The sequence below is a fragment of the Schistocerca serialis genome, chromosome 2 (assembly GCF_023864345.2).
Source record: "Schistocerca serialis cubense isolate TAMUIC-IGC-003099 chromosome 2, iqSchSeri2.2, whole genome shotgun sequence".
In the NCBI taxonomy this organism is placed as follows: domain Eukaryota; kingdom Metazoa; phylum Arthropoda; class Insecta; order Orthoptera; family Acrididae; genus Schistocerca; species Schistocerca serialis.
Genome location: NC_064639.1, coordinates 862,690,261 through 862,717,401, shown reverse-complemented (window position 1 = coordinate 862,717,401; position 27,141 = coordinate 862,690,261). Strand labels below are relative to the sequence as shown.

Genomic DNA, 27,141 nt, shown 5'->3' with positions numbered 1-27,141 from the left:
TAGACGTCAGTAAAAGCAGTTAAGTGGTTTGTAGGCGCCATATTTTTTATATGTTCACCACAGTAAGAGTGGTAATAAATTAGAACAAATGTATTTTCTGGTTTGGTCGCGTCTCTGACTACAGCTTGAGTGAAGCTGTTCGATTGCTACTTGAATCAGTCTGGACTCTCCAACATGTCCACAAGGAATAGTGTGCCACTTGAAGTCATATAACGTGATTTGTGGACACTGGTCATAAATATATCCTAAGAGTCAAAAATGGTTCAAATGGCTCTTAGCACTATGGGACTTAACATTTGAGGTCATCAGTCCCCTAGACTTAGAACGTCTTCAGCCTAACTAACCTGAGGACATGACACACATCCATGCCCGAGGCAGGATTCGAACCTGCGACCGTAGCAGTAGCGCGGTTCCGGACTGGAGCACCTAGAACCGCTAGGCCACAGCGGCCGGCCCTAAGCGTCAGTGTTTGAAGAAAAGTGCCCACCTCGTCAATGAGAGTCGATTTCAAAATCAGCAGGAATTGCTACCCTCACCGAATACACGCACATGTCAATACTGAGAAGGGAACTGAATGTAACATGCATTTCTCGTCAGGCACGTAACAAAAATTACAGCACCAAGTAAGACTTCACCTTTTGAGGTGGACCGCAAACACTGAAAGTGGCCTGTAGTTGGCTGTAGGCTTGTAGTGCGCACGATGTGTCATAGATTCGCCTCTTATCCAATGTTATGATTAGCCGAGAGCACCAACGGCGAAATGGGGTGCTCAACGCATGGATGATGTTGTTCATTATGGAGTTGGGTCTGTGGTATTTGTGGGCGATTCTCGTAGTTGGGCCCATTCATTCAGGTTACACAAAATTGAACAGCGAGGTTTATCTTAGCATTATTCTTTTGCAAGCATTGCTCTTTGTTCCGTATATTCGTGATTATTATGCCATGGACATTCCAGTCTTCCAGGATGGGAAGTGCCATGTGCACTGTCCTTAGCCGTACCTCTACCATTTGGAGACTTGGAGTACAATCAGGCACGGAATCGTACTTTGACTACCCCACTATATAGATAGATGTTAGTTCCATAGTAAACCTCTGGGACTGTTAGGGCCGCCGCAGAGCTTAGTAGGTCTACAGATGAGGATGACACGTGTAAAGCTGAAATACTAAACACTCTTTTCCAAAGCTGTTTCACAGAGGAAGACCGCACTGCAGTTCCTTCTCTAAATCCTCGCAGGAACGAAAAAATGGCTGACATCGAAATAACTGTCCAAGGAATAGAAAAGCAACTGAAATCACTCAACAGAGGAAAGTCCACTGGACTTGACGGGATACCATTTCGATTCTACACAAAGTACGCGAAAGAACTTGCCCCCCTTCTAACAGCCGTGTACCGCAAGTATCTAGAGGAACGGAACGTTCCAAATCATTGGAAAAGAGCACAGTTAGTTCAGTCTTCAAGAAGGGTCGTCGAGCAGATGCGCAAAACTATAGGCCGATATCTCTGATGTCGACCTGTTGTAGAATTTTAGAACATGTTTTATGCTCGCGTATCATGTCGTTTCTGGAAACAGCGATCGTGTGAGACCCAACTCGCTTTATTTGTTCATGAGACCCAGAAAATATTAGTAACCTCTGGCGTGCACAGGGGAGTGTTATGGGACCATTGCTTTTCACAATATATGTAATTGACCTAGTAGATAGTGTCGGAAGTTCCATGCGGCTTATCGCGGATAATGCTGTAGTATACAGAGAAGTTGCAGCACTAGAAAATTGCAGCCAAATGCAGGAAGATCTGCAGCGGATAGGCACTTGGTTCAGGGAGTGCAACTGACTCTTAACATAGGCAAATGTAATGTATTGCGGATACATAAAAAGAAGCGTCCTTTATTATATGATTATATGATAGCGGAACAAACGCTGGTAGCAATTACTTCTGTAAAATATCTGGGAGTGTGCGTGCGGAACGATTTGAAGTGGAATGATCATATAAAATTAGTTGTTGGTAAGGCGGGTGCCAGGTTGAGATTCGTTGCGAGAGTCCTTAGAAAATGTAGTCCATCAACAAAGGAGGCGGCTTACAAAACACTCGTTCGACCTATACTTGAGTATTGCTCATCAGTGTGGGATCCGTACCGGGTCGGGTTGACGGAGGAGATAGAGAAGATCCAAAAAAGAGCGGCGCGTTTCGTCACAGGGTTATTTGGTAAGCGTGATAGCGTTACGGAGATGTTTAGCAAACCCAAGTGGCAGACTCTGCAAGAGAGGCGCTCTGCATCGCGGTGTAGCTTGCTGTCCAGGTTTCGAGAGGGTGCCTTTCTGGATGAGGTATCGAATATATTGCTTCCCCCCTACTTATACATCCCGTGGAGATCACGAATGTAAAATTAGAGAGATTTGAGAGCGCGCTGACGCTTTCCGGCAGTCGTTTTTCCCGCGAACCATACGCGACTGGAACAGGAAAGGGAGGTAATGACAGTGGCACGTAAAGTGCCCTCCGCCACACACCGTTGGGTGACTTGCAGAGTATAAATGTAGATGTAGATGTAGATGTAGATGTAGATGTAGATGTAGATCCGGTCTCGATTTCCACCGCATGCTTGAAGAAAGCCGAGGACACTCTTCGACGCCAAAATACCATCACTGTCGAGGCAGCAGACCGTGTGGATTGTATGTGCGTGATGACTACTGACACTGACTAGTTCCACGTGCGGTTTCGGTGTTTCACGAGAGGGTAGAGAAAGGGCTCTCGGATGAACAGCTCGCGGCGGTCGAGAACGTGCCTGCTGGGGGATCGAGCCGGTTAATGTCGCCAGCTGACAGCGACCACCAGGGCAGTCGCCGCAGTTATCGCGCACACGTAGGGTCAGTGGTGTGTGACGTTTTGCCGGAACACTTCGAACATCAGTCGTGTCCATAGGTTATCATTGCGGTGGCAGTGCGGAGGGAGGGAGGGCTGGATCAGTGGCGAGGGGAGGGGGCCAGTGGGAGATCGCGGGCAAAGGGGTGGGGCGGGGGGCCCCGTCTCATTACTCATCTGTGGCCTGTCTAAGCCAGCAGGACGATAAATGGCGGCGCCAGCGAACCGCCAGCGCACAAGCCACACTGCTGCGGCTGCGAGAGGACACGGGTAAGTCTGTCTCTACGTGTTTCTTCCGTCACCGTGCTGCATGCTCTGTGTATCACTCAGCCCAACTTGACAGTATCCTGCTCCAGCTGTTACTCATTCATAAAACTTGTAACTGTGAAGACGAGGGAAACTAAAGGTAGAATCGAGTTCTTTTTCTATCTACATCATACTCCGCAAGCCACATAATGGCGTGTGCCGGAGGGTACTCTACACCTACATAATACTCCGCTAGTGAGCTAATAATGTGTGGCGGAGGGTACTTTCGGTACCACTATCTGATTCATCCAACCCCGTTCCAGTCGAGAATAGTGCGTGGGAACTATGATTGTCGGTAAACCTCTGTATTCGCTCTGATTTCTCGAATTTTCTCCTCGTGGTTAACATGCGAGATGTATGTGGGTGGAAGCAATACGTTGTACGACTCCTCCTGAAAAGTGCTGTCCCATAATTTCAATAGTAAATCTCTCCATGATGCACAACGCACGAACAGGCCTCGGAACGCCCAACGGTACCGACCAGCCACTGTCTCACACTCAGCCCACAGGCGTCACTGACTGCGGATTTGGAGGGGCAAATGGTCAGCACATCGCTCTGCCGGACCTTGTCGGTTCTCGTGACCAGAGCCGCTACTTCCCAGTCAAGTAGCTTCTCAGTTGGCCTCACATAGGCATCTGTCAACAGCACCGGACAGATCCAGTCGATTACTCACCCAAGTGGTGGACAAGCCCCAAGCCCTTAACTTTGGTGATCTGATGTGAATCGGAGTTACCACTGCGGCAACGCCGTTATCGAGGTTATGTTACCAGACAAAATACCACCCATAAGCGAACCAGCATCCGCACCAGCGTATGTAACCGGCCTATACACTCGTAAACAACATGAGCGCAAGTCCATTTGTGCTGTATGATCATAATGGCATTGATACTGATGATGACCCAGGAAAGACCGAAATACTAAGCGTCGTTTTCGAAAACTGCTTCACAGGCGAAGGTCGCTCCGTGATTCTTCCCACAAACCGTGGCACGAGTGTCAAGATTACAAATTCCGATATATGTTTCCTAGGGACAGAGAAACAACCGAAATCGCTAAACACAGGAAAGTCTGCTGACCTGTCGATATACCAATTCCATCGTACACGGAGTATGCCAAAGAATTTTCTCCTCTTTTGGCAGCAGTGCACCGTCGGTCTCTACAGGAGTGAAGCGTTCTCAGTGACTGGTAGAAGGCAAAGGTGGTTCACATTTCCAAGAGAGGTCGTCATACAGACGCAAAAAGCTGTAGGACTATATCCCTGACATCGGTCTGTTGTAGATTTTTGGACCATGTATTATGACATTTCTGGAGATCAACAGGTTCCCCTGCAGGAATTACCACGGCTTCCAAAACAATGGTCGTGTCAAACCCGTGTCGTTATATGTGCCTACGGGACACAGAAAACCAGCAGATGCCATGTTCCTCGACATTCGGAAGGGGTAGAGTACAGTTATATATATCCGTCCAATGAAGAAAATACGAGAGTACGGAATATCAGGCTAAATGTGTGACATGACTCAAGAGTTTCTTTCAAAGAGAACACAGCATGTCATTCTAAACGGAGAGAAGTCTTCACATGTAAAGGTGGTTTTTGGGTGTTTTCCAAGGGATCCTTATAGGACTATTACATATTACAATATATATAAACGACCTAGTAGATAAGGTGGGAAGTTGCATCACGCTTTTCGCGGATGATAAGGTTGTATACAGTTAAGTCGCAACGCTAGAAACTTCTAGAGAAGTGGAGAAGTCCTGAATAGTATCGACGCTTCACGCAGGGACCAGCAATTCTCCCTCATCATAAAAAGGTGTAACGTACTGCGAATTCATAAACAGAAGGACCCCTTCATTGTAAGACTGCGAGATTGCAGAACATTCACTGGAAGCAGTTACATCCATAAAATATCTAGAAGTGTGCCTACAGAAAAATATGAAAAATATGAAACGACCACATAAAATTAATCGCTGGAAAGGCATATGGTAGACTGAGACACACTAGAGAAATTCTCAGGAAATGTACTGCAGCAAAAAAAAATGAATTAGCTTTCAAAACACCCGTTCGAGCAATACTTGAATATTGATCGTCAGACTGGGATTCTTGCCAGGTAGGACTGATAGAGTAAATACAGAAGATCCAAAGAAGTGGAGCACGTTTCGTTAGAGGTTTACCCAGTAAGCGTGAAAGCGAACCGAAGGCGCTCAGTGAACTCCCGTGGCAGAGGCTGCAAGACAGCACTCCGCCTCAGCCACCTCCTCACCAGTTATCCGATACACACGTCTGGTCTTCAGAATTCTTATGTAGCGCCACATTTCAAAACGTTTCATTCTCTTCTTCTCTGATCTCTTTGTTGTCCACTTTTTGCTTCAGAACAATGATACATTGCAGGAAAACGCCTAAGAGAAAGGTCTTAACATTTATATTCGATATTCAGTTTCAAGAACGCTTCTCTTGCTGTCACCAGTCTGCATTCTACATGCTTTCTGTATCGCTCATCATCAGTTACTTGTTGCACAAATTGCTAAGTCTTGTCTGTTGCTTTCAGTGTCTCATGTCCTAGACTGATTCCTCAAGCGCCGGTTGAAATAATTCTCATAAATTCCAATAACACTGTTTTACTTTTGGTGATTCACCTTATAATCTCTTTTGAAGACGGTATCTATTCCGTTCAACTGATCTTCCGAGTCTTTCGCTGTCTCTGACGTAATGAAAACGTAATAGACAAACATCAGAGTGCCAGCCTCTTCGTCATTGACTAACATTTCCATCCAACTTGCTCAGTTATTTGTCGCTGGTATTGCAGTCTCTGCCTTTCTCTACAGTTTTTAATCTCTACAGCTTCGCCTAGTACCATCGAAGTTATTCCCTTGGTGTCGTAACAGATGTGGCGTCATCCTCTTCCTTCTATGTGTCAGTGTTTTTCGTATACATATTGAACAGCATCTGGGAAAGGCTGCAACTCTGTCTAACTTCCATCTCAGTCACTCCTTCCCTTTCATGACTTCTGACAGTTATAGCTGCAGTCTCGTTTCTGTATAATTTGTAGATAACCTCTCTCTTATTTTCTTCCCTAACGTCATCGGAATTTTAAAGTACGTATTCCATTAATTACAAACGCTTCTCTCTTGCGTTCACCTACAGTAAACTGCTTCTAGAAGAAAAGCAACTTCAGTCTGGTAATCTACATATAAGCTTACTGGTATCCCGTCCGGCCTAGTGAAATTTCGTCTCGAGCAATTGCAGCTGATATCCAGAGGTCGCTTATTTCGGTATCTATCATTTACACGTTAATGCGACAGTTGAAACAATAGACCACAGGATGATCCTCGTCAATCAATTTTGGGAAGAAAAGGTTTAGCATTTCAGCTCACTCTGTGTCGTCCTGAGTTTGCATGCCATTTGCCATTTTGGTAACATAGAGTCCGGACAGGCGGCTTCGATCCCTTTTACAGACTGAACACAAGATTAAGTCTCCTTAGGATCTTCTGACGAGTCAGTAGATACAATTTTACTTTCAAACTCGTCGAATTCTTTGATACATAAAGCTGTTTCTCCTTTCTCCAAAGGTCTCTTAAAGAAGTAGAGCACTAGAGTACTGAATTTCTCCTGATACGAAAAATATCTTTTTCTGACTATTCAGCTCTGTACTGGCACAGTAGAAGCTATCATATTTCCTTGTTTTCCAGCAAAGTCACAAATTAACAAATAAAAAAGCACTCGATTTGATGTCAGAAACACGTAACACCTAAGCATGAAATATTGTTTGTAAACACACCACCGCCCTCTCCTCTGGCAGCGGTGGCTGACGTGGAGAGGCCTGGGGAGGAGAGCGTGTCAGACTCCTCACCTCGCGTCTGTGTATCGTAAGGTTTGCTTGCATACCGCGCTTTAATGCTCTTGCATACACGTATGGAATGACCCATCGGTCATTGCTCGAATATTAGTTAACGTTGGCGTCACACCAGTGCAGATGCAAATCAAAGTTATTAACAAATAATCGTGAGTATAGTACGACAGTGAAGCTTAAACGATTAACAGTTTCTCAAAGCAACAACTACGAAGACCTATGTGAAAACATTCACTATCCAGAGCTATTGTACCTTCATCAAACACGAACTGAAACATTGTTCATCACTCTTTAAAACGCGCAACCACGAACTTCAGCTGCGTCGATCTCCACAAGCACAAAATTAAAGTTCGAACAATTCTCGAAAATCAATCACTGATATTGTGATAATAATATAATTACGTATGCTTCTGCAACCTGAGTCGAGTCGTACCACGAAAATTATCTAAAAAAGTTTTTAAAAGAGCGGAGAAACCAACGTTTCGGCCACGGATACAGCGGCCACCATCGGGGTCTCGTGCGACGAGAATATACCAAGTCCCACATAAAATTAAAGTAAAACCTGAGCTCAGTTAACCTGCACTAATCGTACTGAATTCAAGTTTAGTATTGAGAAACATTCAGAACTAAGTCTATTCTTACACACACACACATTACATTAAAGTAATCTTACATTCATCGCGGTGATGTTATGGCTTCTCATGACACAATCTATAAAACACTACGTAAGATACTAGTAAAGATCTAAAGTTTTATCACGTACGGTTACGTACACACCCCAAAATGGTACGCTGAGTAAATTTATAGGAATGAAAGTATCCAACCTAATAGATGTGTCCTCCTGTCCTATGTTCATTTCTGTATTTAGATTTTACATAACGTACAACGTTTGTTTTTTATTTAGCAGCTTTACTAATGCCCAATTCCACGATCAGCAAACTAACAGATAACTATCAAACCTTAAACATTCATTAACTCGGCTGATCGGGAACGGAACTGGGTAGCTCACGCTGCCTACATATTACGTACAGCTGTAGCAAAGCTCAGAGTAATCGCACATCAACAGACTCAAATTCTTATAAAATAGGCTGCAACTCTTAGAGCAAATAAAATAAAGGAAGTGAGAATTGTGCAGTGCTTACAGATATCCTTAGACTTCATTTCGTAGCTCATATCCTTTGACAGCTCAGAATGTTCGGTGGTTATTAGTTTCCTACTGTCTATTGCAATATTCATAATCGCATACATTCGACAACTGTTGCAATAATTATCGCGAAATTATGATCGGTGTTGCAATGATCTCGTCTCATGGCCAAGTTTTTAGCAGCGTCTTTGGTTTCATTGTAGCGTGTTCAAGAGACTGTAACACCCATATTCGAGTCAGCACTCATTGTCAGCCATTACAGTCGTCAGGCAGTAGTTTCCTCCCACCACCACGCTGGAAAGTACCCTCTGGCCTGTTGTTAGCTGCCTAAGGCTCACTTAGCCAGCTAACGCCGCTGCTAAGGCTGCTCCATCCCTCTCGTCACCTCGTAACATCACAATTTGACGGAAAAAAATCGCATTGCCAAAAAATAATTAATAGAGTAATGAAATTTCTGGAATATAATTCAATAGGGAATTTTTTTAAGTGATTAACATTGCAAGATCACAGCTTAACCCTTTCATGGATAAAATTCATTTTTTACATATTTTTAAAATATTAAGGTGATAACAGTTTCTTTTCAGTCCCATTATTATATTTTCACGACCAAAATATTTTTTAAGTTCTCCATTTTTTCACAACAGGAAATGGGGCACACATGTCCCATGAACCAACGCAAGATACCTTTTCTGCTGACTGACTGATTTTGTAATTTAATTTTTTTAGCCATAAACAGGATTTTGCAGGGAATAAAATAACTACAAAATTATACATGCATGTAATCTTTTTATTTCAGTAGAACCAGTGTAAAAATTTTCATTACATTTCAGTTTTCATGATACATGATCAATAGTTGCGAAGCTTTACATGCCATGAAACTTGGAAAAACATGGTGTGGCACAGAGTGGTACACCACAAGCAGTGCAAACAACTTTTGTTCTCTTCTCTTTAGAGATTGTGCTGCAGAATCTGCATCGCTTGCTAGTACCACTGTCTTTCGGTACATGTTTGATTACGTTCACGAGCCGGACGTCATCTGGCACACTAGAGACTCTTCTCTTTGCTGGGAAGAAAGTGGGCATTGGTCCCCTCTTTTTCCCATTAATCAATTGTCTTGCTAATCTTTACAAATAATGTCTGCTGGGACACATGTGTCCCACTAATTTTATTTCGATTATAAGATAGTACAGTCGCTGAGAAGTACATTCCACACTGTATTTGTACTAAAAAATGATTATTAAGTTAATAATAAGATGAATTACTTACTTCAGACGTCGCTGGAAAGTGAGAAGTGATGAAAACTGAAGAATGACACAAATAAGTGGCGTTGCAGCGGCCGTATATACACGCCAGTCAACAAAAGTAGTCACCGCTTCTCTATTGCCCTTGCAGTGCAGTCCCGATTTTTTTCTTAGGTTCAGAACAGTCGTCCCTAGATGGCAGCACCGTGCAGAGCTGGGTAACATACGTCCCGACACTCGACCTGGCGCTCAAAGTTAGTGGGACATATATGACCCATGAACCACGAAAGGATTAATGTAAGTCCGATATAAGCCATTCTAAATGCGAAATGTTGGTACAGTAATAACCAGAAGATACTCGAAAATGTTGCGTGCAAGGATGCAGTCATACATCTCTTGTATTGCAGAAGTGGTGGATTTCGTTTTGTGGGATGGACAACCAAGCCTGTTCCACTTGCTCGGTCGGTTCATGGACGGTTAATGCTGTTCGTGGATGACCCTGCAATTGTCGTCCGATGATGTCCCATATGCGATCGACTGGAGACAGAGCCGCTGATCTGTCAGGCCAAGGCAACATGTCGACACTCAGAAGAACATGTTGGGTTACAACACCGGTATGTGGGCCAGCGGCATCCTGTCGGGAGACACCCTATTGAATGCCATTGATTAGTGGTAGCACAACAGGTCGAATCACCAGATTCACATTGTGCAAACTGTACATACTGCAGTCAGCGTGCGTGAGATAATGAGGAGAGTGGTACAGCTCTCAGACGAAATTGCAACCCACACTGTAGCTCTCGGTCTAGGTCCAGTGCGTCTAGCACGCAGACTGGTTGAATGCAGGTCTTCAGCCACACGGCCATCACTGGCACCAAGGCAGAAACACTTTCCAACAGAAAATCCAACAGACCTCCATCCTGCCCTCAACCGGCTTTCGCTTGACTCGACCTTGTTCATACTCTTGAGATGTTGATAATAGCGCCTTTGTCGCCTTAAAAGCATTCTTGACTGACATTAAATCGCCGTCTCCAATCTCAAAGGTCCCTAACGCACACGACCGTTACAGAGTTTATTCAAAGCAAACCTGATCTCCATCCTCATAGTGAAGCTACTTGCACCACTCTTACGCGACTGGGGCCAAATTTGAAAATATGAACGGATATTATGTTTTAGATGCAGAAACACGACTACCAGCTTTCGTTTACGTCGCACAGCTCCTTTGTGTTGTTAGTATTTAAAAAAAATAAAAGTTGATAGGGTATGAGTGCAGTTAATATAGGTACGACGAAAGACCTCATTTCCGCATAATTAATCATATTCAAATAGTGTTATGGTATATTCAATGGTCTCCTAAAGTTTTGATGGACATCGCTTAGCTGAACCATCCACTATGAATTGGAAGAATGAAATGATAGTTCATCCTGAAAACTGATTTAATCCATGTTAGATTGATATATAAATGTATATTTCGTAATTTCCTACATAGCTTCTTGAAAGAAAATTAGTTTCGTAACTGTATTTATTCACAAAATTGCAGGTTGTTCAACGCTGTACAAGAGTCGAAGATATTTTGAGAGAAAAGACTTTTACTTAGCGAAATATCTACATCCTTCCATTATGTCGTGCAGTAGCATCAGTTGGCTCATCTGCATTTTTGTGGCGGTAGTGACAGCTACTGACTACAGCGACGTAGAGTCGATTAGAGGTAAGACTTTTACTTTTTTTTATTTGGTATGAATCTGTGCAGGATAAGCAATAAATTTTTTTAATAAGTAATGAAAGTAGTAACGGACAATTTAGGTAAGTACTTTTTCTCGTTATTCCTACAGACATTTCATGGTCCAAGGAATTCATTTGATGCTAACGTATATCACTGTGGTAGTTCTATTCCGTGATTTAATAACTGTTTTGAGTCGTACTGAAAGCATGTGATTGTAGTGGATGATCTTTGGAACATTATTGAGTTTCAGTATATCATTGCTTTTGGTATTACAGAGTGTACTAGTTCGAATGCTGTTTATTTACCTGTTAGATGTATAGATCATTAGATTGTTAATAGTAGCCTGAGTGTTGGGCCATAGAATTTTCGAAAAGATTTACTAACACACTGTTAGCTACCCAAAGCCGAATACGTGCTGTGATGTGCCCCACATTTGGCGTCGTACTTGTGGGATATAGTAATGTTCAGCTTTGGAACCCTAGTGTAAAAGGTGACACGAAACCAGCTAACTGCAAAATCAGAAAAATTCGTGCATTTATATTCTTATAGCTACGTGTACAGACCGACTTCCGTTATTCCCTTTGTGTCCTGGTAAAACAAGTTGTCATATAAATTCGCCCCTGAAACGTAGATTCAAAAAACAAAATATTTGAAAGTGCTTCTCTTGGTAATTGTATCAAACCTTGTGCTTTTGTCGTGATACATTCCGTATTTTCATACGCTTCGTACTGCGGAAAACGTATTTTGTCCTATAGCATCAGTTGCAATCAATATTTGTAGTTTATACATTTTTAAGTACAGTATCTTCGTTCAAAGAATCGTTTATCCCGGATTTCTGTGTACATAAACACTAGTGAAAGTTAGTTTTTTGAGAATTTTACGTAAGTTGCGAGTGTCGTTCATAAAATATTTCGCAGCAAGTTTGTTTCTGTGATTTTGGTTCTGTAGGACACACTATAACTAACAAACTGGGTTATAATTATCTTTCCATCTAACAGGAGTGCAATTTATCTCCTTGTGACGTAGATTAACACTGTTTTGGAAATTTTAGCGACTACAATCTCAAAAAAATTCAGGAAATTATCAACTTTTTTCCTGCTGCGCTAATAGAAATCACAATTTACGTACTAATATCCTCAGATCTTAACGGTAACTAGTAACACTTTTAGCTTTAGTGATTTAGGAGTGAATCCTACACTGGATCGTGCTTGGGGACGATCATACTTCAACTAGTGTCGGGATCAATGAACAAGTTAGCAGGCTTATTTTATCATTATTTGTTTACTGTTTCGTGAAACATTATGCCAGCCAAAATTTTGTTCCACTGTCAACGCTGTGGATATTCGTGAGCAGCTGGAATTCTCCCTGACAACTGTCAAACCATTAGAAGCTGCTGCAATATATGTTGCAAATTGCTGCTGGATATTGACGTTAATGATATGAGCCTGTAATTTAGTGGATTACTCCTATTAGCTTCCTTGAATACTGGAGTGATCTGAACAACTTTCCAGTCTTTGGGTAGGGCTCTTTCGTAGTGTGAGAGGTTGTATATGATTTCTAATGATGGAGCTCTTGCCTCAGCATGCTCTGAAAGGAACGTAGTTGGTATGCAGTCTGGAGCGCAAACCCTATTTTTTATTAAGTGATTTAAGTTTCATAACTAATCCGACGATATTTGCTTCTAAGTTACTCAAGTAGGTAGCTGTCTTGATTTGAATTCTGGAACATTTACTTCGTCTTCTTTGGTGAAGGAGTTTCGGCACTGTCATTGATTGTGTTTTCATTTCTGTCGCTCAGAAGAGACATTGACTATGTCCTGCAGCGAGCATAATTTACATACGACAAGATTCTTTTTAGATTTTCTCCTATGTTTCGAGATAAAGTTTAGTTGTGGAAACTATTTTAAGGATCTGTCATTCAATGCCGTGCTATATTTCGAGCTCCTGTAAAAGATCGCCAATCTTCGGGATTTGGCGTTCGCTTAAATGTAGCACGCTTCCTCCGTTGTTCCTGCAGCAGTGTTCTGACCTGTTCTGTGTGCCATGGGCATCAGATCCGTACTTTATCAATTTATTTGGTGTTAACCTCTGTGTTACTGTCGACATATATCTTCTAATCCAAGCCACATCTGGTCTACACTTACATTGTCAATTTGCAAGGAGTGAAGACCGTCTCTGAGCAAGTCGTCAAGCGAATTTTTGTCTGCTTCTTTAAATAGGTATCCGTTGCTCGCAGTTCGTGGTCCTGCGATAGTGTTTTCGCATCCCGCGCACGGGGTCCCGGGTTAGATTCAAGGTGGGGTCAGGGATTTTCCCTGCGCCGAGATGACTGGGTGTTGTTGTGTCATCTTCATCATCATTCATCACCATTACGGTCGGAGGAAGGCAATGGCAAACCACCTCCGCTAGGACCTTGCCCAGTCGGCGGTGCGGACCTCCCGCATCGTCCCCATACGCTCCTCGGAGTATGTGACCTCTTCACGATTATATCTTTCGTTTTTTCTTGGAGGACTTGGGGGTTATGGTATTCAGTCTTGCTACGACAACCCTGTGTTTACTAATCCATGTATCACTTCTGATGCTACTTGTTAGCTCAGGATTATTTCTTGTTAAGAGGTCAGGTGTGTTTTCATAACCGTTTCCTACACGAGTGGCTCATGGAATAATTGCTCGAAATAATTCTCAGAGAATGCGTTTAGCATAATTTCGGATGATGTTTTATGAGTACCTCCGGATATGAAGATGTATTTTCGCCATCATATCGAGGGTAGATTCAAGTCACCACTAACTGAAATTCTACGAGTCGCGTACGTGCGTGAAATTAGAATCAAGTTTTCTTTGTACATTTCAACAATTGTATCATCTTCGTTGGGAGGTCAGTAAAAATATACAGTTATTATTTTATTCCGTTTTCCAAGGACGACTTCTACGCATACTAACGCACAAGAACTATCTACTTTAATTTCGCTACAAGGTAAGCTTCTACTAACAGCAACAACCACGCCACCACCAACTGCATTTAGCCTATCCTTTCTGAACGCAGTTTGATCTGTCTGAAAAATCTCTTCCCAAGCTATCTCCGAGTTTAGCCAGCTTTCGGTGCTTTCTGTTATCGCTTGGAGCTCCGGTAATTTCCCTACAAAGCCCACGCCCTTAACTCTGGTTTGGAGAGAAGAAAGATGTATCGAACAGAAACTGTAAGGATTGCTAATACTAATAAGCAGTACTCGGTTGTAGAAAACTCTTTACTGGCTCAAAAACTTTGCCCGTCAAGGCTATCTCGAGCGATGTGGGCTATCAGTCATAGCAGCGTAGAGTGACGGATCCCTACACGAGTTAAACTCGTCGGATAGGACCTAATAAAGATTCTGCAACCTAGGACTGTCTTTTAATATTAATCAGTAAAGAAGGTTGCCGTTCAACCGCGCCACAACGGATTGGAATAAATTTTGCAAGGACTATGTTTAGAAATGGCTTCTGCATTTAAGTCCACTAGGGAGTGGGTTGAAACTTAGAGCATAGCTTCTAAAATATCCTTCAGCCAATGGCTAATTTGTTAATCCCGTTCCATTGTAGGTCACGTCAAGTACTGCTTTCATATTTCGCATTAAACATGAAGGAAAGAATTAATTACAGAAAGTAAATGGCTCAAATGGCTCTGAGCACTATGGGACTTAACTTCTGTGGTCATCAGTCCCCTAGAACTTAGCACTACTTAAACCTAACTAACCTAAGGACATCACACACATCCATGCCCGAGGCAGGATTCGAACCAGCGACCGTAGCAGTCCCGCGGTTCCGGACTACGCGCCTAGAACCACTAGACCACCGCGGCCGGCACAGAAAGTAAATACAGCCACTTCCGTAGCATAAGATTTTATCAATTGACCACGATTTCTATTGCACTAGCGTAATCTTCGTCGAAAAATAAAGTTACATGGGGTACATGTAATCACACTATGAAAACTGCCTTAGTGCAGTCGGAACCGTGGTCAGTTGCCAACAAAATTTTGTACAACCGAAATGGCTGTATATACGTTCTGTAATTAAATAGCGTACGGTTGTTGAATTACAGCCAATAAATTCTTAAAATTTAAAGAAAACAATTAATTCAGAAGCAGCGGTAAGTATTCACAATTTTCTAGGCAATTTGTAGCAACAAAAGTGTCGAACCACTCTTTCTTGACGTCGAATCACTCTTTATTTAGGTAATTAAGATTGTTTGAGAAAGAGGAGGGTTCTACTAGAAATTAGTTACGTGATATAATGGACTGAATGCAACTTTAAGACTCTCTTGTCAATAACGAGAGAAATTCGTTAAAAAACGAAAACCCATCGAACTGCCTATTGGCAGTGTGAAGCACATAACTGCAGAAACTAATTAAGGAAACGTTCTGCACCTATTCGGCGGTTTCTTGTGCAAAGGAAATGTTAAGAAACAAAAAGGAAATTCTAGAACTGACTTTATTATAGTTTGTCAGCTATTACCCAAACAGCACCAAGATTTAACCGGAACATTCATAACAAACGAGCAGGTACTTTATCCCTAACCTAAAAAGATAGAAAAACCCAAATTTATTAACTGTTGTTGAGTTATATTATACTTATTAAAGAGGTGCAGATGTGTAACAAGGTTCCTGAACCAAAATATGTTTTAGCACTCTCTTGGGGATATCAACACACTTTCAATAATTTGTACTACCGATTATATGATCACCACAAATAAAAATTTAATCGATCATTTTCTTCAGTGATGTTGACCTTTACTCTAACATATTTTTAAACATATGTTGAGGTCGTGAACTTGGAAGCAGAGAACACAACATTCATTCATTCGTGTATTAATTTTAACTGAAAAATTCGAAACACGTGTGGAATCTGGTAAAACATTTCATTAATACAATAAATATGTTTGTCAGAATGCTAAAATATAAAGGCAGTTCTATTTTCATAAGACGAATATAAATCCCCCTTCCGCTAGGTTGTTATTGTCAGCGTTAAAAGGTGGCGTCAATTTGACACACAAAGGATATCATTGTCATTATTGTAAGTGATTCGTGATGTATAACTGTTACCAATAAGGTTCAATATACACTGAAGCAAAAAAAAAAAAAAAATGGTATAGGCACACGTATTCCAATACGGAGATATGTAAACAGGCAGAATACGTCGCTGAGTTCGGCGCAATGCCTATATACGTCAACAAGTGTCTAGCGCAGTTGTTAGATCGGTTACTGCTGCTACAATGCCAGGTTATATAGATTTAAGTGAGTCTGAATGTGGTGCTAAGGTCGGGGCACGAGCCATCGGACACAGCATCTTCGAGGTAGTCATGAAGTGGGGATTTCTCCGTACCAGCATATCACGATTGTAAATTGAATGCCAGGAATCCGTTAAAATATCGTATCTCCACATCATTGCGGCCGGAAAAAGATATCGCATGAACGGGACTAACGACGACTGAAGAGAATCTTTCCATCTGATAGAAGTGCAACCCCTCCGCAAATTGATGGGGATTTAAATTCCGGGCCATCAGCAAGTGTCAGCGTGCAAACAGCACCGATATGGGCTTTCACAGCTGAAGTACGACTCGTGTGCCCTTGATAACTGTACGACAGAAAGCTTTACGTTTCACCTGGGCCCGTCAAAAGTGACATTGGACTGTTTATGACTGGAAACTTGTTACCTCGTCGAGCGAGTCCCGTTTCAAATTGTATCGAACGGATAGAGGAATACGTGTATCGAGATAACCTCATGAATCCATGGAACTTGCATGTCAGCAGGGGACTGTTCAAACTGGTAGAGGCTCTGTAATGGTGTGGGGAGTTTGCAGTTGGAGTCAAATGGGACCCCTGATACGCCTAGATGCGAATCTTGCAGGTGACACGTACGTAAGCGTCCTGTCTCATCATCTCCATCCATTCACGTGCATTGTGCGTTCCGACGGACTTGGGCAATTCTAGCAGGACAATACGACACCCCATACATCCAGGATTGCGACAGAGTGGCTCCAGAAACACTCTTCTGAGTTTAAACAATTTCCCTAGTCACCAAATTCCCCAGACATGAACGTTATTGGGCATAACTGGGGTGCCTTGCAACGTGCTATTCAGAAGAGATCTCCACCCCCACGTACTATCACGGATTTATGCCCAGTCCTGCAGGATTGGCGGCAGGGGTGGCCGCGCGGTTCTAGGCACTACAGTCTGGAACTGCGTGACCGCTACGGTCGCTGGTTCGAATCCTGCCTTGGGCATGGATGTGTGTGATGTCCTTAGGTTAGTTAGGTTTAAGTAGTTCTAAGTTCTAGGGGACTGATGACCTCAGAAGTTAAGTCTCATAGCCATTTGAACCATTTGAACCTGCAGGACTCATGGTGTCAACTCCCTCCAACACCATTTCAGACTTAAGTCAGTATGCCGTGTTGCAGTACCTGTGCGTGCTCGCGGGGTCCCTACACGATATTAAGCAGATCTACCTGTTCCTCCGGCTCTTCAGTGTAGATCTGCCTGTGGCTTTTACAAGTACAGAGAGTGCCGCGTAAGGGCAGAAGTCGTATCAGTGGCTGCGTGTTTCAGAACCGTTCGTGGTGGAGTCAGTGCAGGAGGTGAGGGAGTGGGCGGCGGTGCCGGGCGCTGCGGACGGCTCCGTGGTGTCGCGGCTGTCGGCGAGCGCGCGCCTGCTGGTGGGCGGCGCCGGGGCCTCCGCGCTCCGCCCCGGCGCGCCGGACCTCGGCAGCCCGTGGGTCACCCTCCTGGACGTGGACGGCCGGGAGCTGCGCAGACTGCTGGCCGCCCACCGCACCCTGCAGGCCCCCCGCGTGCCCAGTGCGGCTCCCCAGTACGACTCGTCGGCAGATTGCGCCCTACAGGCTGCCCAGCAACTCTCTGTTGAGACTGCGGCCGCCGCGGCCGTCCTTGCTGTCAGGTACTCCTGTACTGACCTCAGCGACGCTGCCCTCGCCTTCATCAAGGCTCACATCTTTGACGTGATGGCCTCGCAGGGCTGGGCCGACGTAATGCGCACTCACACAGAAGACCTCATCAAAGTGAGTCAACTGCTGTCTGAGCCAACCGCAGAAAACAGGTAAGCACAGCACCAGTATCTCTGCTGCCCAGTTCTACGTGGGTGCGTATTTCCAAGACTACTGCGCTTGCCACTGAGTCTAGGCAACAGCGACTCAAACGAGGACCTCGGTGCTTGTTGGTGACGTCACGTCAGCTAGGCATGGCGAACGCCAGGCCTGTTGCAGGCAGAAACGCCTGGGCGTGCTTATCACTATAAATCTCTTATTTTTGGACAAAATGTTTGGTATTGTTTTGGATTCCGCAGTTTTATTTAGATGAAATATTTTCTGACTATCATAAAGCTACAAATGAAGATCATTATTCTGTATTACTGAATCCTGTCGAAACAAACGTAGATCAATATGAGAAGATGCTTTGCCCCATTGCCGGCTTCGGAAATTTTACAGTCCAGTAACTATATTTACTTGATCCATTTTGCTATCGAAACTTACCCCAACACCCTTACAATGGACTCGTTTCTTTTATTTATTTATTTATTTATTTTCGTTTGACATCGTCACTGGAAATGTGAATTAATTTACATGTGTAAGTGTCCAACTGTTGCTAGTCATTAGATTACAGTCGTTCTCAACGAAAGAAATTCTAAATAGGAAACAAAAAAGCTTCATACATTGAAAATACTGCTGAGCTTAAACTTTTTTAAACATCCACATTAGAAAAGATAAATATTCCCCTCTTGGTACTGAAAGGACAAACTTTATAAGATAAAAAAAATTTATTTGATAAAACAAGTATCTCTCTTTTGCCTCTTCTTCTGTCCCCCACCCCCTCCCCCAACGTGTACAATCGCAAGACATTTCATTAATATTCAGTGCTCATCACCCCATAGTCAACCAAGATACCTAAAGAAGAGCACCAATACGTTCACAGTTTCTTGTAAAAGCAACCCAGTACAAACGTAACTTCCTCAGATTTACAAATAAGGTAAAGAAGCACGAATTCTGCTGCTACTGGACCATGAAGTCGTTTTTGTATATCAATCCTTAAAACAGGTGGAAACTTAAGTTCAGGAGGACACTATTTGTTAAGAAGTCTAATGAGTTGCACAATTAATTGATTGCAGAAATCTCTCAGAACAATGTGTGTTGGTCAACTACCGCCAATAGTTTCACATTTTCCTTTGTCGGAGAGGGAGACACCACCATTATGAGTATGCCTGCAACAGACCTGGCGTTCGCCGTGCCTAGCTGACATGACGTCACCAACAAGCGCCGAGGCCTTCCTTGGAGTTGGTCTAGGGGACTGATGACCTCGGAAGTTAAGTCCCATAGTGCTCAGAGCCATTTGAACCATAACAGCTTCATTGAAACTAGCAATTTATCTGTATTTATTAGCAGATACTAGATAACAAAAATCTTGGAAAGCCCCTGTTTTTCATAAGGTCATAAATTGTTTCGTCTGTATTTATCATCAGTAGTTCTGTTAAATTGCATACGTGCCGCAAACTGTTATTTAGGTTCTGGCACCATGCCTCCGAGCAAAAGCTGTGGGCGCATTCCAGCTGTGGACCCAGTGATGTTATGCCGAGGACACATACAGAGCAGATACAGTAATACATACGCTTTGCAGGCAGGTCACACGGATGTGCAGGATTTGTTATGTCTGCCGGTGAACTCAGATCACTGTAAACAAATTATGTCTTCAGATCATTTCCCGTGGAGTACAGTGATCTCCCAAAAAATACTTTAAAATGAGTACATACAGTCTCGACCGCAAAAAAAGCATTTACGAGGTGTGTTTTTTAAGTAAGTGCCGTTTTGAAATTTAAAAAAGACGTGCTAAGATATCTCAATAATTTTATTTTTACATGAAAGCCTGTACCTTAGTCTACGCACTGACGCCATTACAGTCTGATTCTTCCTTGTTTACGTTGTGTACTGAGTGTTTAAGATGCCTCCGATAATCGTGAGTCCCACCGACTGTGAAGTACGGGCTCTTATAAGATTTCTTAGTGCTAAAGGCCTAAAAACGATCGATATTCATCGTGAAATCTGTGCAGTTTACGGTGAAAACATTAGGAGTGATGGAATGGTAAAAAAGTGGGTGAGAACATTTAAAGATGACCGCACAAATGTGCATGATGAACAACGTAGTGGGCGTCCTTCGGTCGTTAATGAAACTTTGGTGCAGGAAGTGGACAATAGGGTGAGAGAAAACAGACGCTTTACGATTTCCACCTTGCGGGATGACTTTCCTAATGTTTCTCGTGGTGTTTTGTATGGCATTGTGACCGAGCACTTGAATTACCGAAAATTGTGCGCAGGTTGGGTACCGAAAATGTTGACGAATGTGCACAAAACCAAACGTTTAGACAGAGCATTGACTTTTCTTGAGCGGTACCACAACGACGGTAATGATTTCTTAAGCCAAATTGTTACGGACGATGAAACATGGGTGGCCTACGTCACACCCAAATCAAAGCAGCAGTCCACGCAAGTTGAGCAAGGGCTTAGGTTTGCTGCAAGACAATGCTCGTCCGCATGTGGCGCATTAGACCAAAGATCTCATCACATCTTTTCGATGGGAAACTCTAGATCATCCTCCATATAGCCCCGATCTTGGGCCCAGTGACTACTATCTGTTCCTGCACTTGAAGAAACGCCTAGGCGACCAGCGTCTTCAAGACGATGACGAAGTCAAAACAGTGGTGATGCAGTGGTTAACAAGTCAGGCGGCAGACTTCTACGAGGGGGGTGTTCAAAAACTGGTGCAATGTCATGACAAGTGCCCCAGTATTGACGGAAATTATGTATAAAAGTAGATTAAGGTACTGGCTTTCACGTAAAAATAAAATTATTGAGATATGTTAGCACGTCTTTTTTTTAATTTCAAAGCGCTACTTACTTAAAAAAACACGCCTGGTATTCTGTGGTAATCGGTTTCGGTCAGTTTCTGATCATCTTGAGACTCTCATACCATCATGGTAGGTGGCAGTGGTGGTCAATGGAGAGGGTGTTACGTCTCCACCAACAGAAAAAAATTTAAAAGTAAACACAGTGGTTCACCTTCGTGGAGTTATAAGACCCGCTCCATTGACCACACCACCTGCCATCATAGTATGAGGACCTAAAGATCTTCAACAACTGACCGAAACCGGAAACCTGAAAATAAATATTTTTTGCCTTCGGGTTGAGACTGTTTACGTCCATTTTTAAATCACTGTTAACTTGTTTATGCAAAAGTAGCCTACGTTGTTGTTTGCTGTCTGTGCTGCTACCGACAGTGACGTGCCCGTAAATGGCGTCGCGCTGCATAAAGCGAAGATAAAGATGAGGAGCAAGTTTGTCCCATTTAAAGCTATCCATTTTTTTATGTTGCCATGCTGTAAATCCTGACCTGTTCATAAATTACACGTAATAACGCCGATGATTACTACGGTGTGTTACAAATTTCTCATTCACTTTCTAGGTACATTTGTCTTATATGCCCACAATTTCCGTAACAGAATTCGTAGATTCTCGCCAACTAGTACTGAACTGGGGATAACCTCTAAGAAGTGCACTAGGTTCCAAATAAAAGACTGTTGTTCTCAACTGAAGAAAGTGTAGATGACACCCAGCAAAGAAGGTGGCATAAGTACACATGCAGTCTTCACAACAACACGGCAGCCTGGGTCAGTTCCACGTGACGCCGAGCCTCTGCTTCACACTTCCCTCCCGTTTCTGTTCAGTTGAGCTACAGTATGTGCGCCACCCTGTGGTCCACTACCTGCTACAACACACAGAGGGAGGGGGTTTCACTGGGCAAATCGTTGCACTTGCTTCTCGCAAGAGCTACCGTCCAGTCTCTACCAGTCTGTCTTATTTGAATTTCTCTGTGGTGTTACTAAATGTCATCAAGTGGGCTCTGCAGTGGTTCCTTACTCCAGGATCTTCGCATCTTATCTGTTTGAATTACTAATTCATCACTAGACAATTGAAGTAGTGGATGAGTTTTGCTGTCCGGCCAGAAAAGTAACTGATGATGGCCAAAGTAGAAAGGACGTACAATTTAGGCTGATAATGCCAAGAAAAGCATTTGTGAAGAAGAGAAATTTGTTAACTATGAATTCAGATTTAAGTGTTAGGAAGTCTTTTCTAAAAGTATTTCTCTGGAGTGTAGCCATGTATGAAAGTGAAACTAAAATCTAAAAGTGAGAAATGGATTATTTACAGTTTAGGTAAAAGGGAACAGGGGCTTTTGAAATGTGATGCAAGAATGTTGAACACTAGATGGGTCTAGCACCTAGCTAATAAGGAGGTACTGAACAGAATTAGGCAGACAAGAAATGTGTGGCGCACCTTGACCAAAAGAAGGAATCGATTGACAGGGCATATTCTGAGACCTCAATGGATCATCAGTTTAGTACTGGAGGGAAGTGTGGGGAGTAAAAAATCGTAGAGGGAGACTAAGAGATGAATACAGTAAGGAGATTCAGAAAAATGTAGGTTGCGGTAGTTACTAGGAGATGATGAGGCTAGCATACGATGGAACAGTGTTGAGAGATGTATCAAACGAGACATCAGACGGAAGACCACAACAATAACAACAGCAACAACAACAACAACCACACCCGACCCACACACACACATATGTAAACAAACACACATAACAGATCTACATCTACATCTACATTTATACTCCGCAAGCCACCCAACGGTGTGTGGCGGAGGGCACTTTACGTGCCACTGTCATTACCTCCCCTTCCTGTTACAGTCGCGTATGGTTCGCGGGAAGAACGACTGCCGGAAAGCCTCCGTGCGCGCTCGAATCTTTTCTAAAGGTATTTCTCTGGAGTGTAGCCATGTATGAAAGTGAAAGTAAAATCTAAAAGTGAGAAATGGATTATTTACAGTTTAGGTGAAAGGGAACAGAGGCTTTTGAAATGTCAGTTTACAGACATTAGCCTGTATCTTCAGGTCACTGACAGAAGTCACAGCAGTTTACCTCTTTCTCTGTACGGTCAAGTAGCCTTGAGTCTGTACTATACCCATTCTCTAATGTAACCCCTTTCTCATTAATTACAATCATATTGACGCTTTCATTCCCAAGGAAATCGTCTAATCACGGTCTGATGGTTACAGTTTCACTGAACACAACTATGAAAAGGAATTTATTTCATTGTAGTAACAACATCTGATCAGTTGTCAGGCGTAAATGTGTGTATAAATATTGTCTCTGCTTCCAGAATGAGATTTTCACCCTGCAGCGGAATGTGCGCTGATATGAAACTTCCTGGCGGATTAAAACTGTGTGCAAAACCTGTGTGGCAAAGGTCCCGAGTTCGAGTCTCGGTCCGGCATACAGTTTTAATCTGTCAGGAAGTTTCATTGTCTCTGCTTACTATAATGATCTTCCTCTCTCACCCATTCAGCTTTGCAGTCATATGATACTCAATATCCATCACATCAGTGAAGTACTTGTCGACCATTATGATTCAAATATACTTACACGTAAATGTTTCAGTTTCTGGGGCCATAATTATAAAGGCTTTTAAAAGTTTTACTGGAACTGATTCATAATATCACAAAATCTTTGTCTCTTTTTAATGTTTGTATATTTCTTTACTACTCATCAATTATTAAGGTTTAAAATACTTTTGCTATATGGAATGTGTAATACTAAAAAGTCCGTGAAGCCTGTTGAATCCCTCAGTACCCTTTATCACGACAGAGTTTACCTAGCAAGTTTTGGAAGCATTCCTGCAGTACTAGAGTGTTCGCTATCGCCGAGATCTGAAAGAGAATTGTGCTGGAACGCTGCAGCCCTCTTCTGCTCCAGGCCGCTGATGCTGCCAGATTCCGTCGTTCTCTGAAACGGTCGGTACTTACGCAGCTTCGCTATGGACAGACGTCACAACGTGTTAAGTGCAGTAGTACACGCACATGATTCTCGAATGCTGACATCAGACTGAGGGAAAATTACTAATACAATTAAAACAGTTCCTGTATAAGGAGACCTATTCCGAGGGAAGTGGACTGTGCGCAGCCTCGAACACGCATATATTCATAATGGATACGACTGTCTATGCATGTACATGTGAACACTGACACATTCCAATACCGTTCGTTAGGAACGAAAAATAGCTCATCTATTCACAAACTTTTATTTATGTAGTGTTCTTGTAGTCTTTAATAACATTTTATTACTCTTAAACGGACTTTTATAAGCCTTAGCACTTAACTTTTGTGTTTAAAGCAATAACACAGTGGCAGGAAAATTTCCATGTGCCCCTCGACGTTTATTCTCGCCATCAGCTGAAGATCGAAGCTACAATTTCGGTTACTCCTCTTCTCCTCATCCCAATAACAGATCAGAATACTCGGCGTTGGAGAGCGCCTCTTTATTGCAGTTGATGATGTCTGCTGTTACGCTAATATCGAGAAATTTAATTTGTTTTTCTACAGTTCTTACGAGAAATAAATAATAAAACTGACACAACAATATCTTATGACACTTTCCCTCCTCATTATCAACATACAGATGTATTATTACGCCTTGCTCCTATGAATTTCATCCCCACCCAACTAAAACCTGCTATTCCCTTATCATCTGTATCTCCCACAGCCTCATCCCTGACACACGAGCTACGTACACATTCTGCTAATTATAGTGCTACATTAAATAGAAAAATCGTAATCGCCATTCCGAGTTCTGTGTGATGGTTGCTGTTATGTATTTAAACTATGTTGTCCAAAAAGATCTCATATGGGTCCTGCTTAGCGATTGACACTTGTTCAGGTATTTACAGTCGACAAAACGAAACTTTTGGCACGGCAATTGACTAAGTCCCACGTCACTCATTCATGGGGTGTACAGCCACGTCACGAATTTTGGCAGTCCTTTCGCCCCATTACTGCCTATAATGGGCTACAGCAGAAACATATTATCAGACCAGCCTGACGTAGTATAAGCAACATTAGAAATTAATACGAATTAAACATTATCCACGGGATGATATGATGTCGACAGCGGTCGCGAAGTATGTAGTGGTTGAACCAGCAGCACTACAGTAGATGCAGTTCGTAAGAAGTTGTGTGAGACGTTCACAGCCAAAGATCCAGATAATCATTCGTTCGGTTGCGCCACGTTGCCAGTACGTCCTCGTTGTGGTAGATGCCAACTGCGTTTCTGTGGTGGCATCTCTTGTTTGGATGAGTAAAACACTGGTGCGTATAATTTTTTGTGTATAAGGGGATTATTATTGTAAGAGCTAACAAGAAATGTGTCACAGAACTCACAGAATATCAAACAGAATACTGAGAAATTATTTTGGCGGGATTTGCTTTATAGGATTAGAAAATATTATCATTCAGAGGAGTAGGTATTTTTAGATCATTCAGACGTAGAGTAAAATTTTATTTTGTACAAAGGTACTATTTCAAACATAAGAGAGAGTAACTAAACGAGTAATTATTAAGTTTTTGGCATGAGTGAAACTGGTAATGATATACTTTTCTTTCATATTACCCATTGAAATATAAGTGCCCGGCTCAACAACATTACTTTTCCACTTTTACTCAGGAGCACTAGAACTATCAATTTCGAAAACAGTGTGGTCCAAATTGAGTTACGGAAGAGAAAGTTTTGTCTGCATTTAGAAAATTATTTGTGGATGTTGCAGACAGAACGAGAAAGCAGATGCAGCAGAAACTATCATTAACATGATATCGAGTAATAGAAAATAGATGTTTAGTGATGAGCTCAAAATTTTTGATCCCAGAGTAACATTACAAACACGCTGGGAAAAATAACTTCAACTGTTCAGCGCTACGGGTCTGAACAAGACATTCACACTGTGTCAGAAAATATTTATTAATATTTCATTGGACGTGTACAGTTATCCAAAAGAAATTCGACGACCTTCCAAATGACAAGGAAAGCATAGAATATGGTTTTCCAACGAAAACTACCTTTCGTTTCTCTCTAAGTTACAAGAAAAATATAACTCAATAATGTGTAAGGTCTGCAGGTGTGAATTACAGGTGTCAGATGTTAGAATGCAGTCACAGAGTTTAGTTCGAGAAATGGCCTGATTATGTTCTGACCTGACATTGTTTTTAATTTAACAAAAGAATACCATCATTATCTAAAATTATTTTGAATTTGAAGGGAAGGTGCCTGTTACGGGAGACATCGCTAGTGTCATGCAGCTGTATCCTGACTAAAGTAGGAGCTCATCTTTGTTGGGAAGTACCAGAACTTCGGTTCTCATACCGCCAGAGGCGCAGATCAGTGACCCTAAGACCATTAGGAGCTGGACATTATCAGGAGTAATTGATTTTAAAAGTGTATAACGAATTGTCGTTCAAGCCACGCAGAATAACTACGAGTCTAGGTTTCTAGCGCAGCATGGCTTATTCCGAATATGTGACCCCATAGGTATATTAATACGCTGCATCATCGCATATTGGGACACACTATCTCGTATTAGGATAACTTCAGTTAGCCGCCCTAGAAGCGGGATTCGGACGCTTACGTTTACAGACGAGTTTGACAATTTTGTAAACTTTGCGAAGTCATCTGGTGATGATCCCGTTGCACGTATACATGATGGGCATCATAAACTGAAGCGCCAGAGAAATTGGTACAGGTATGTGTATTCAAATACAGAGATATGTAAACAGGCAGAAAACGGCGCTGCTGTCGGCAACGCCTTTATAGGACGATAAGTGTCTGGCGCATTTGTTAGATCGGTTAGTGCTGCTACAATGACAGGTTATATCGATTTAAGTGAATTGAACGTGGTGTTATAGTCGGCGCATGAGAGATGGGACATAGCATCTCCCAGATAGCGGTGAAGTGGGAGTTTTCTTGTACGGCCATACCCGAATGTACAATGAATATCAGGAATTCGGTAAAACATCAAATCTCCAACATCACTGCGGCCGGAAAAAGATCCTGCAAGAACGGCACTAACAACGACTGAAGATAATCGTTCAACGTGACAGAAGTGCAGCCCTTC

At 42.6% G+C, this 27,141-nt stretch overlaps 1 protein-coding gene across 1 annotated transcript in view; it reads left to right on the top strand.

The window, feature by feature from the left end:
• The first annotated feature begins 3,008 nt into the window (after positions 1 to 3,008).
• LOC126458168 (neurogenic locus Notch protein-like) overlaps positions 3,009 to 27,141 on the top strand; it is a 51,019-nt gene continuing 26,886 nt past the window's right edge. Inside the window, exons 1-3 of the mRNA XM_050095035.1 lie at positions 3,009 to 3,127; positions 10,928 to 11,095; positions 17,688 to 18,195. Of these exons, the coding sequence (XP_049950992.1) occupies positions 11,008 to 11,095; positions 17,688 to 18,195 (596 nt within the window). The 5' untranslated portion in view covers positions 3,009 to 3,127; positions 10,928 to 11,007. The remainder of the gene's footprint in view (positions 3,128 to 10,927; positions 11,096 to 17,687; positions 18,196 to 27,141) is intronic.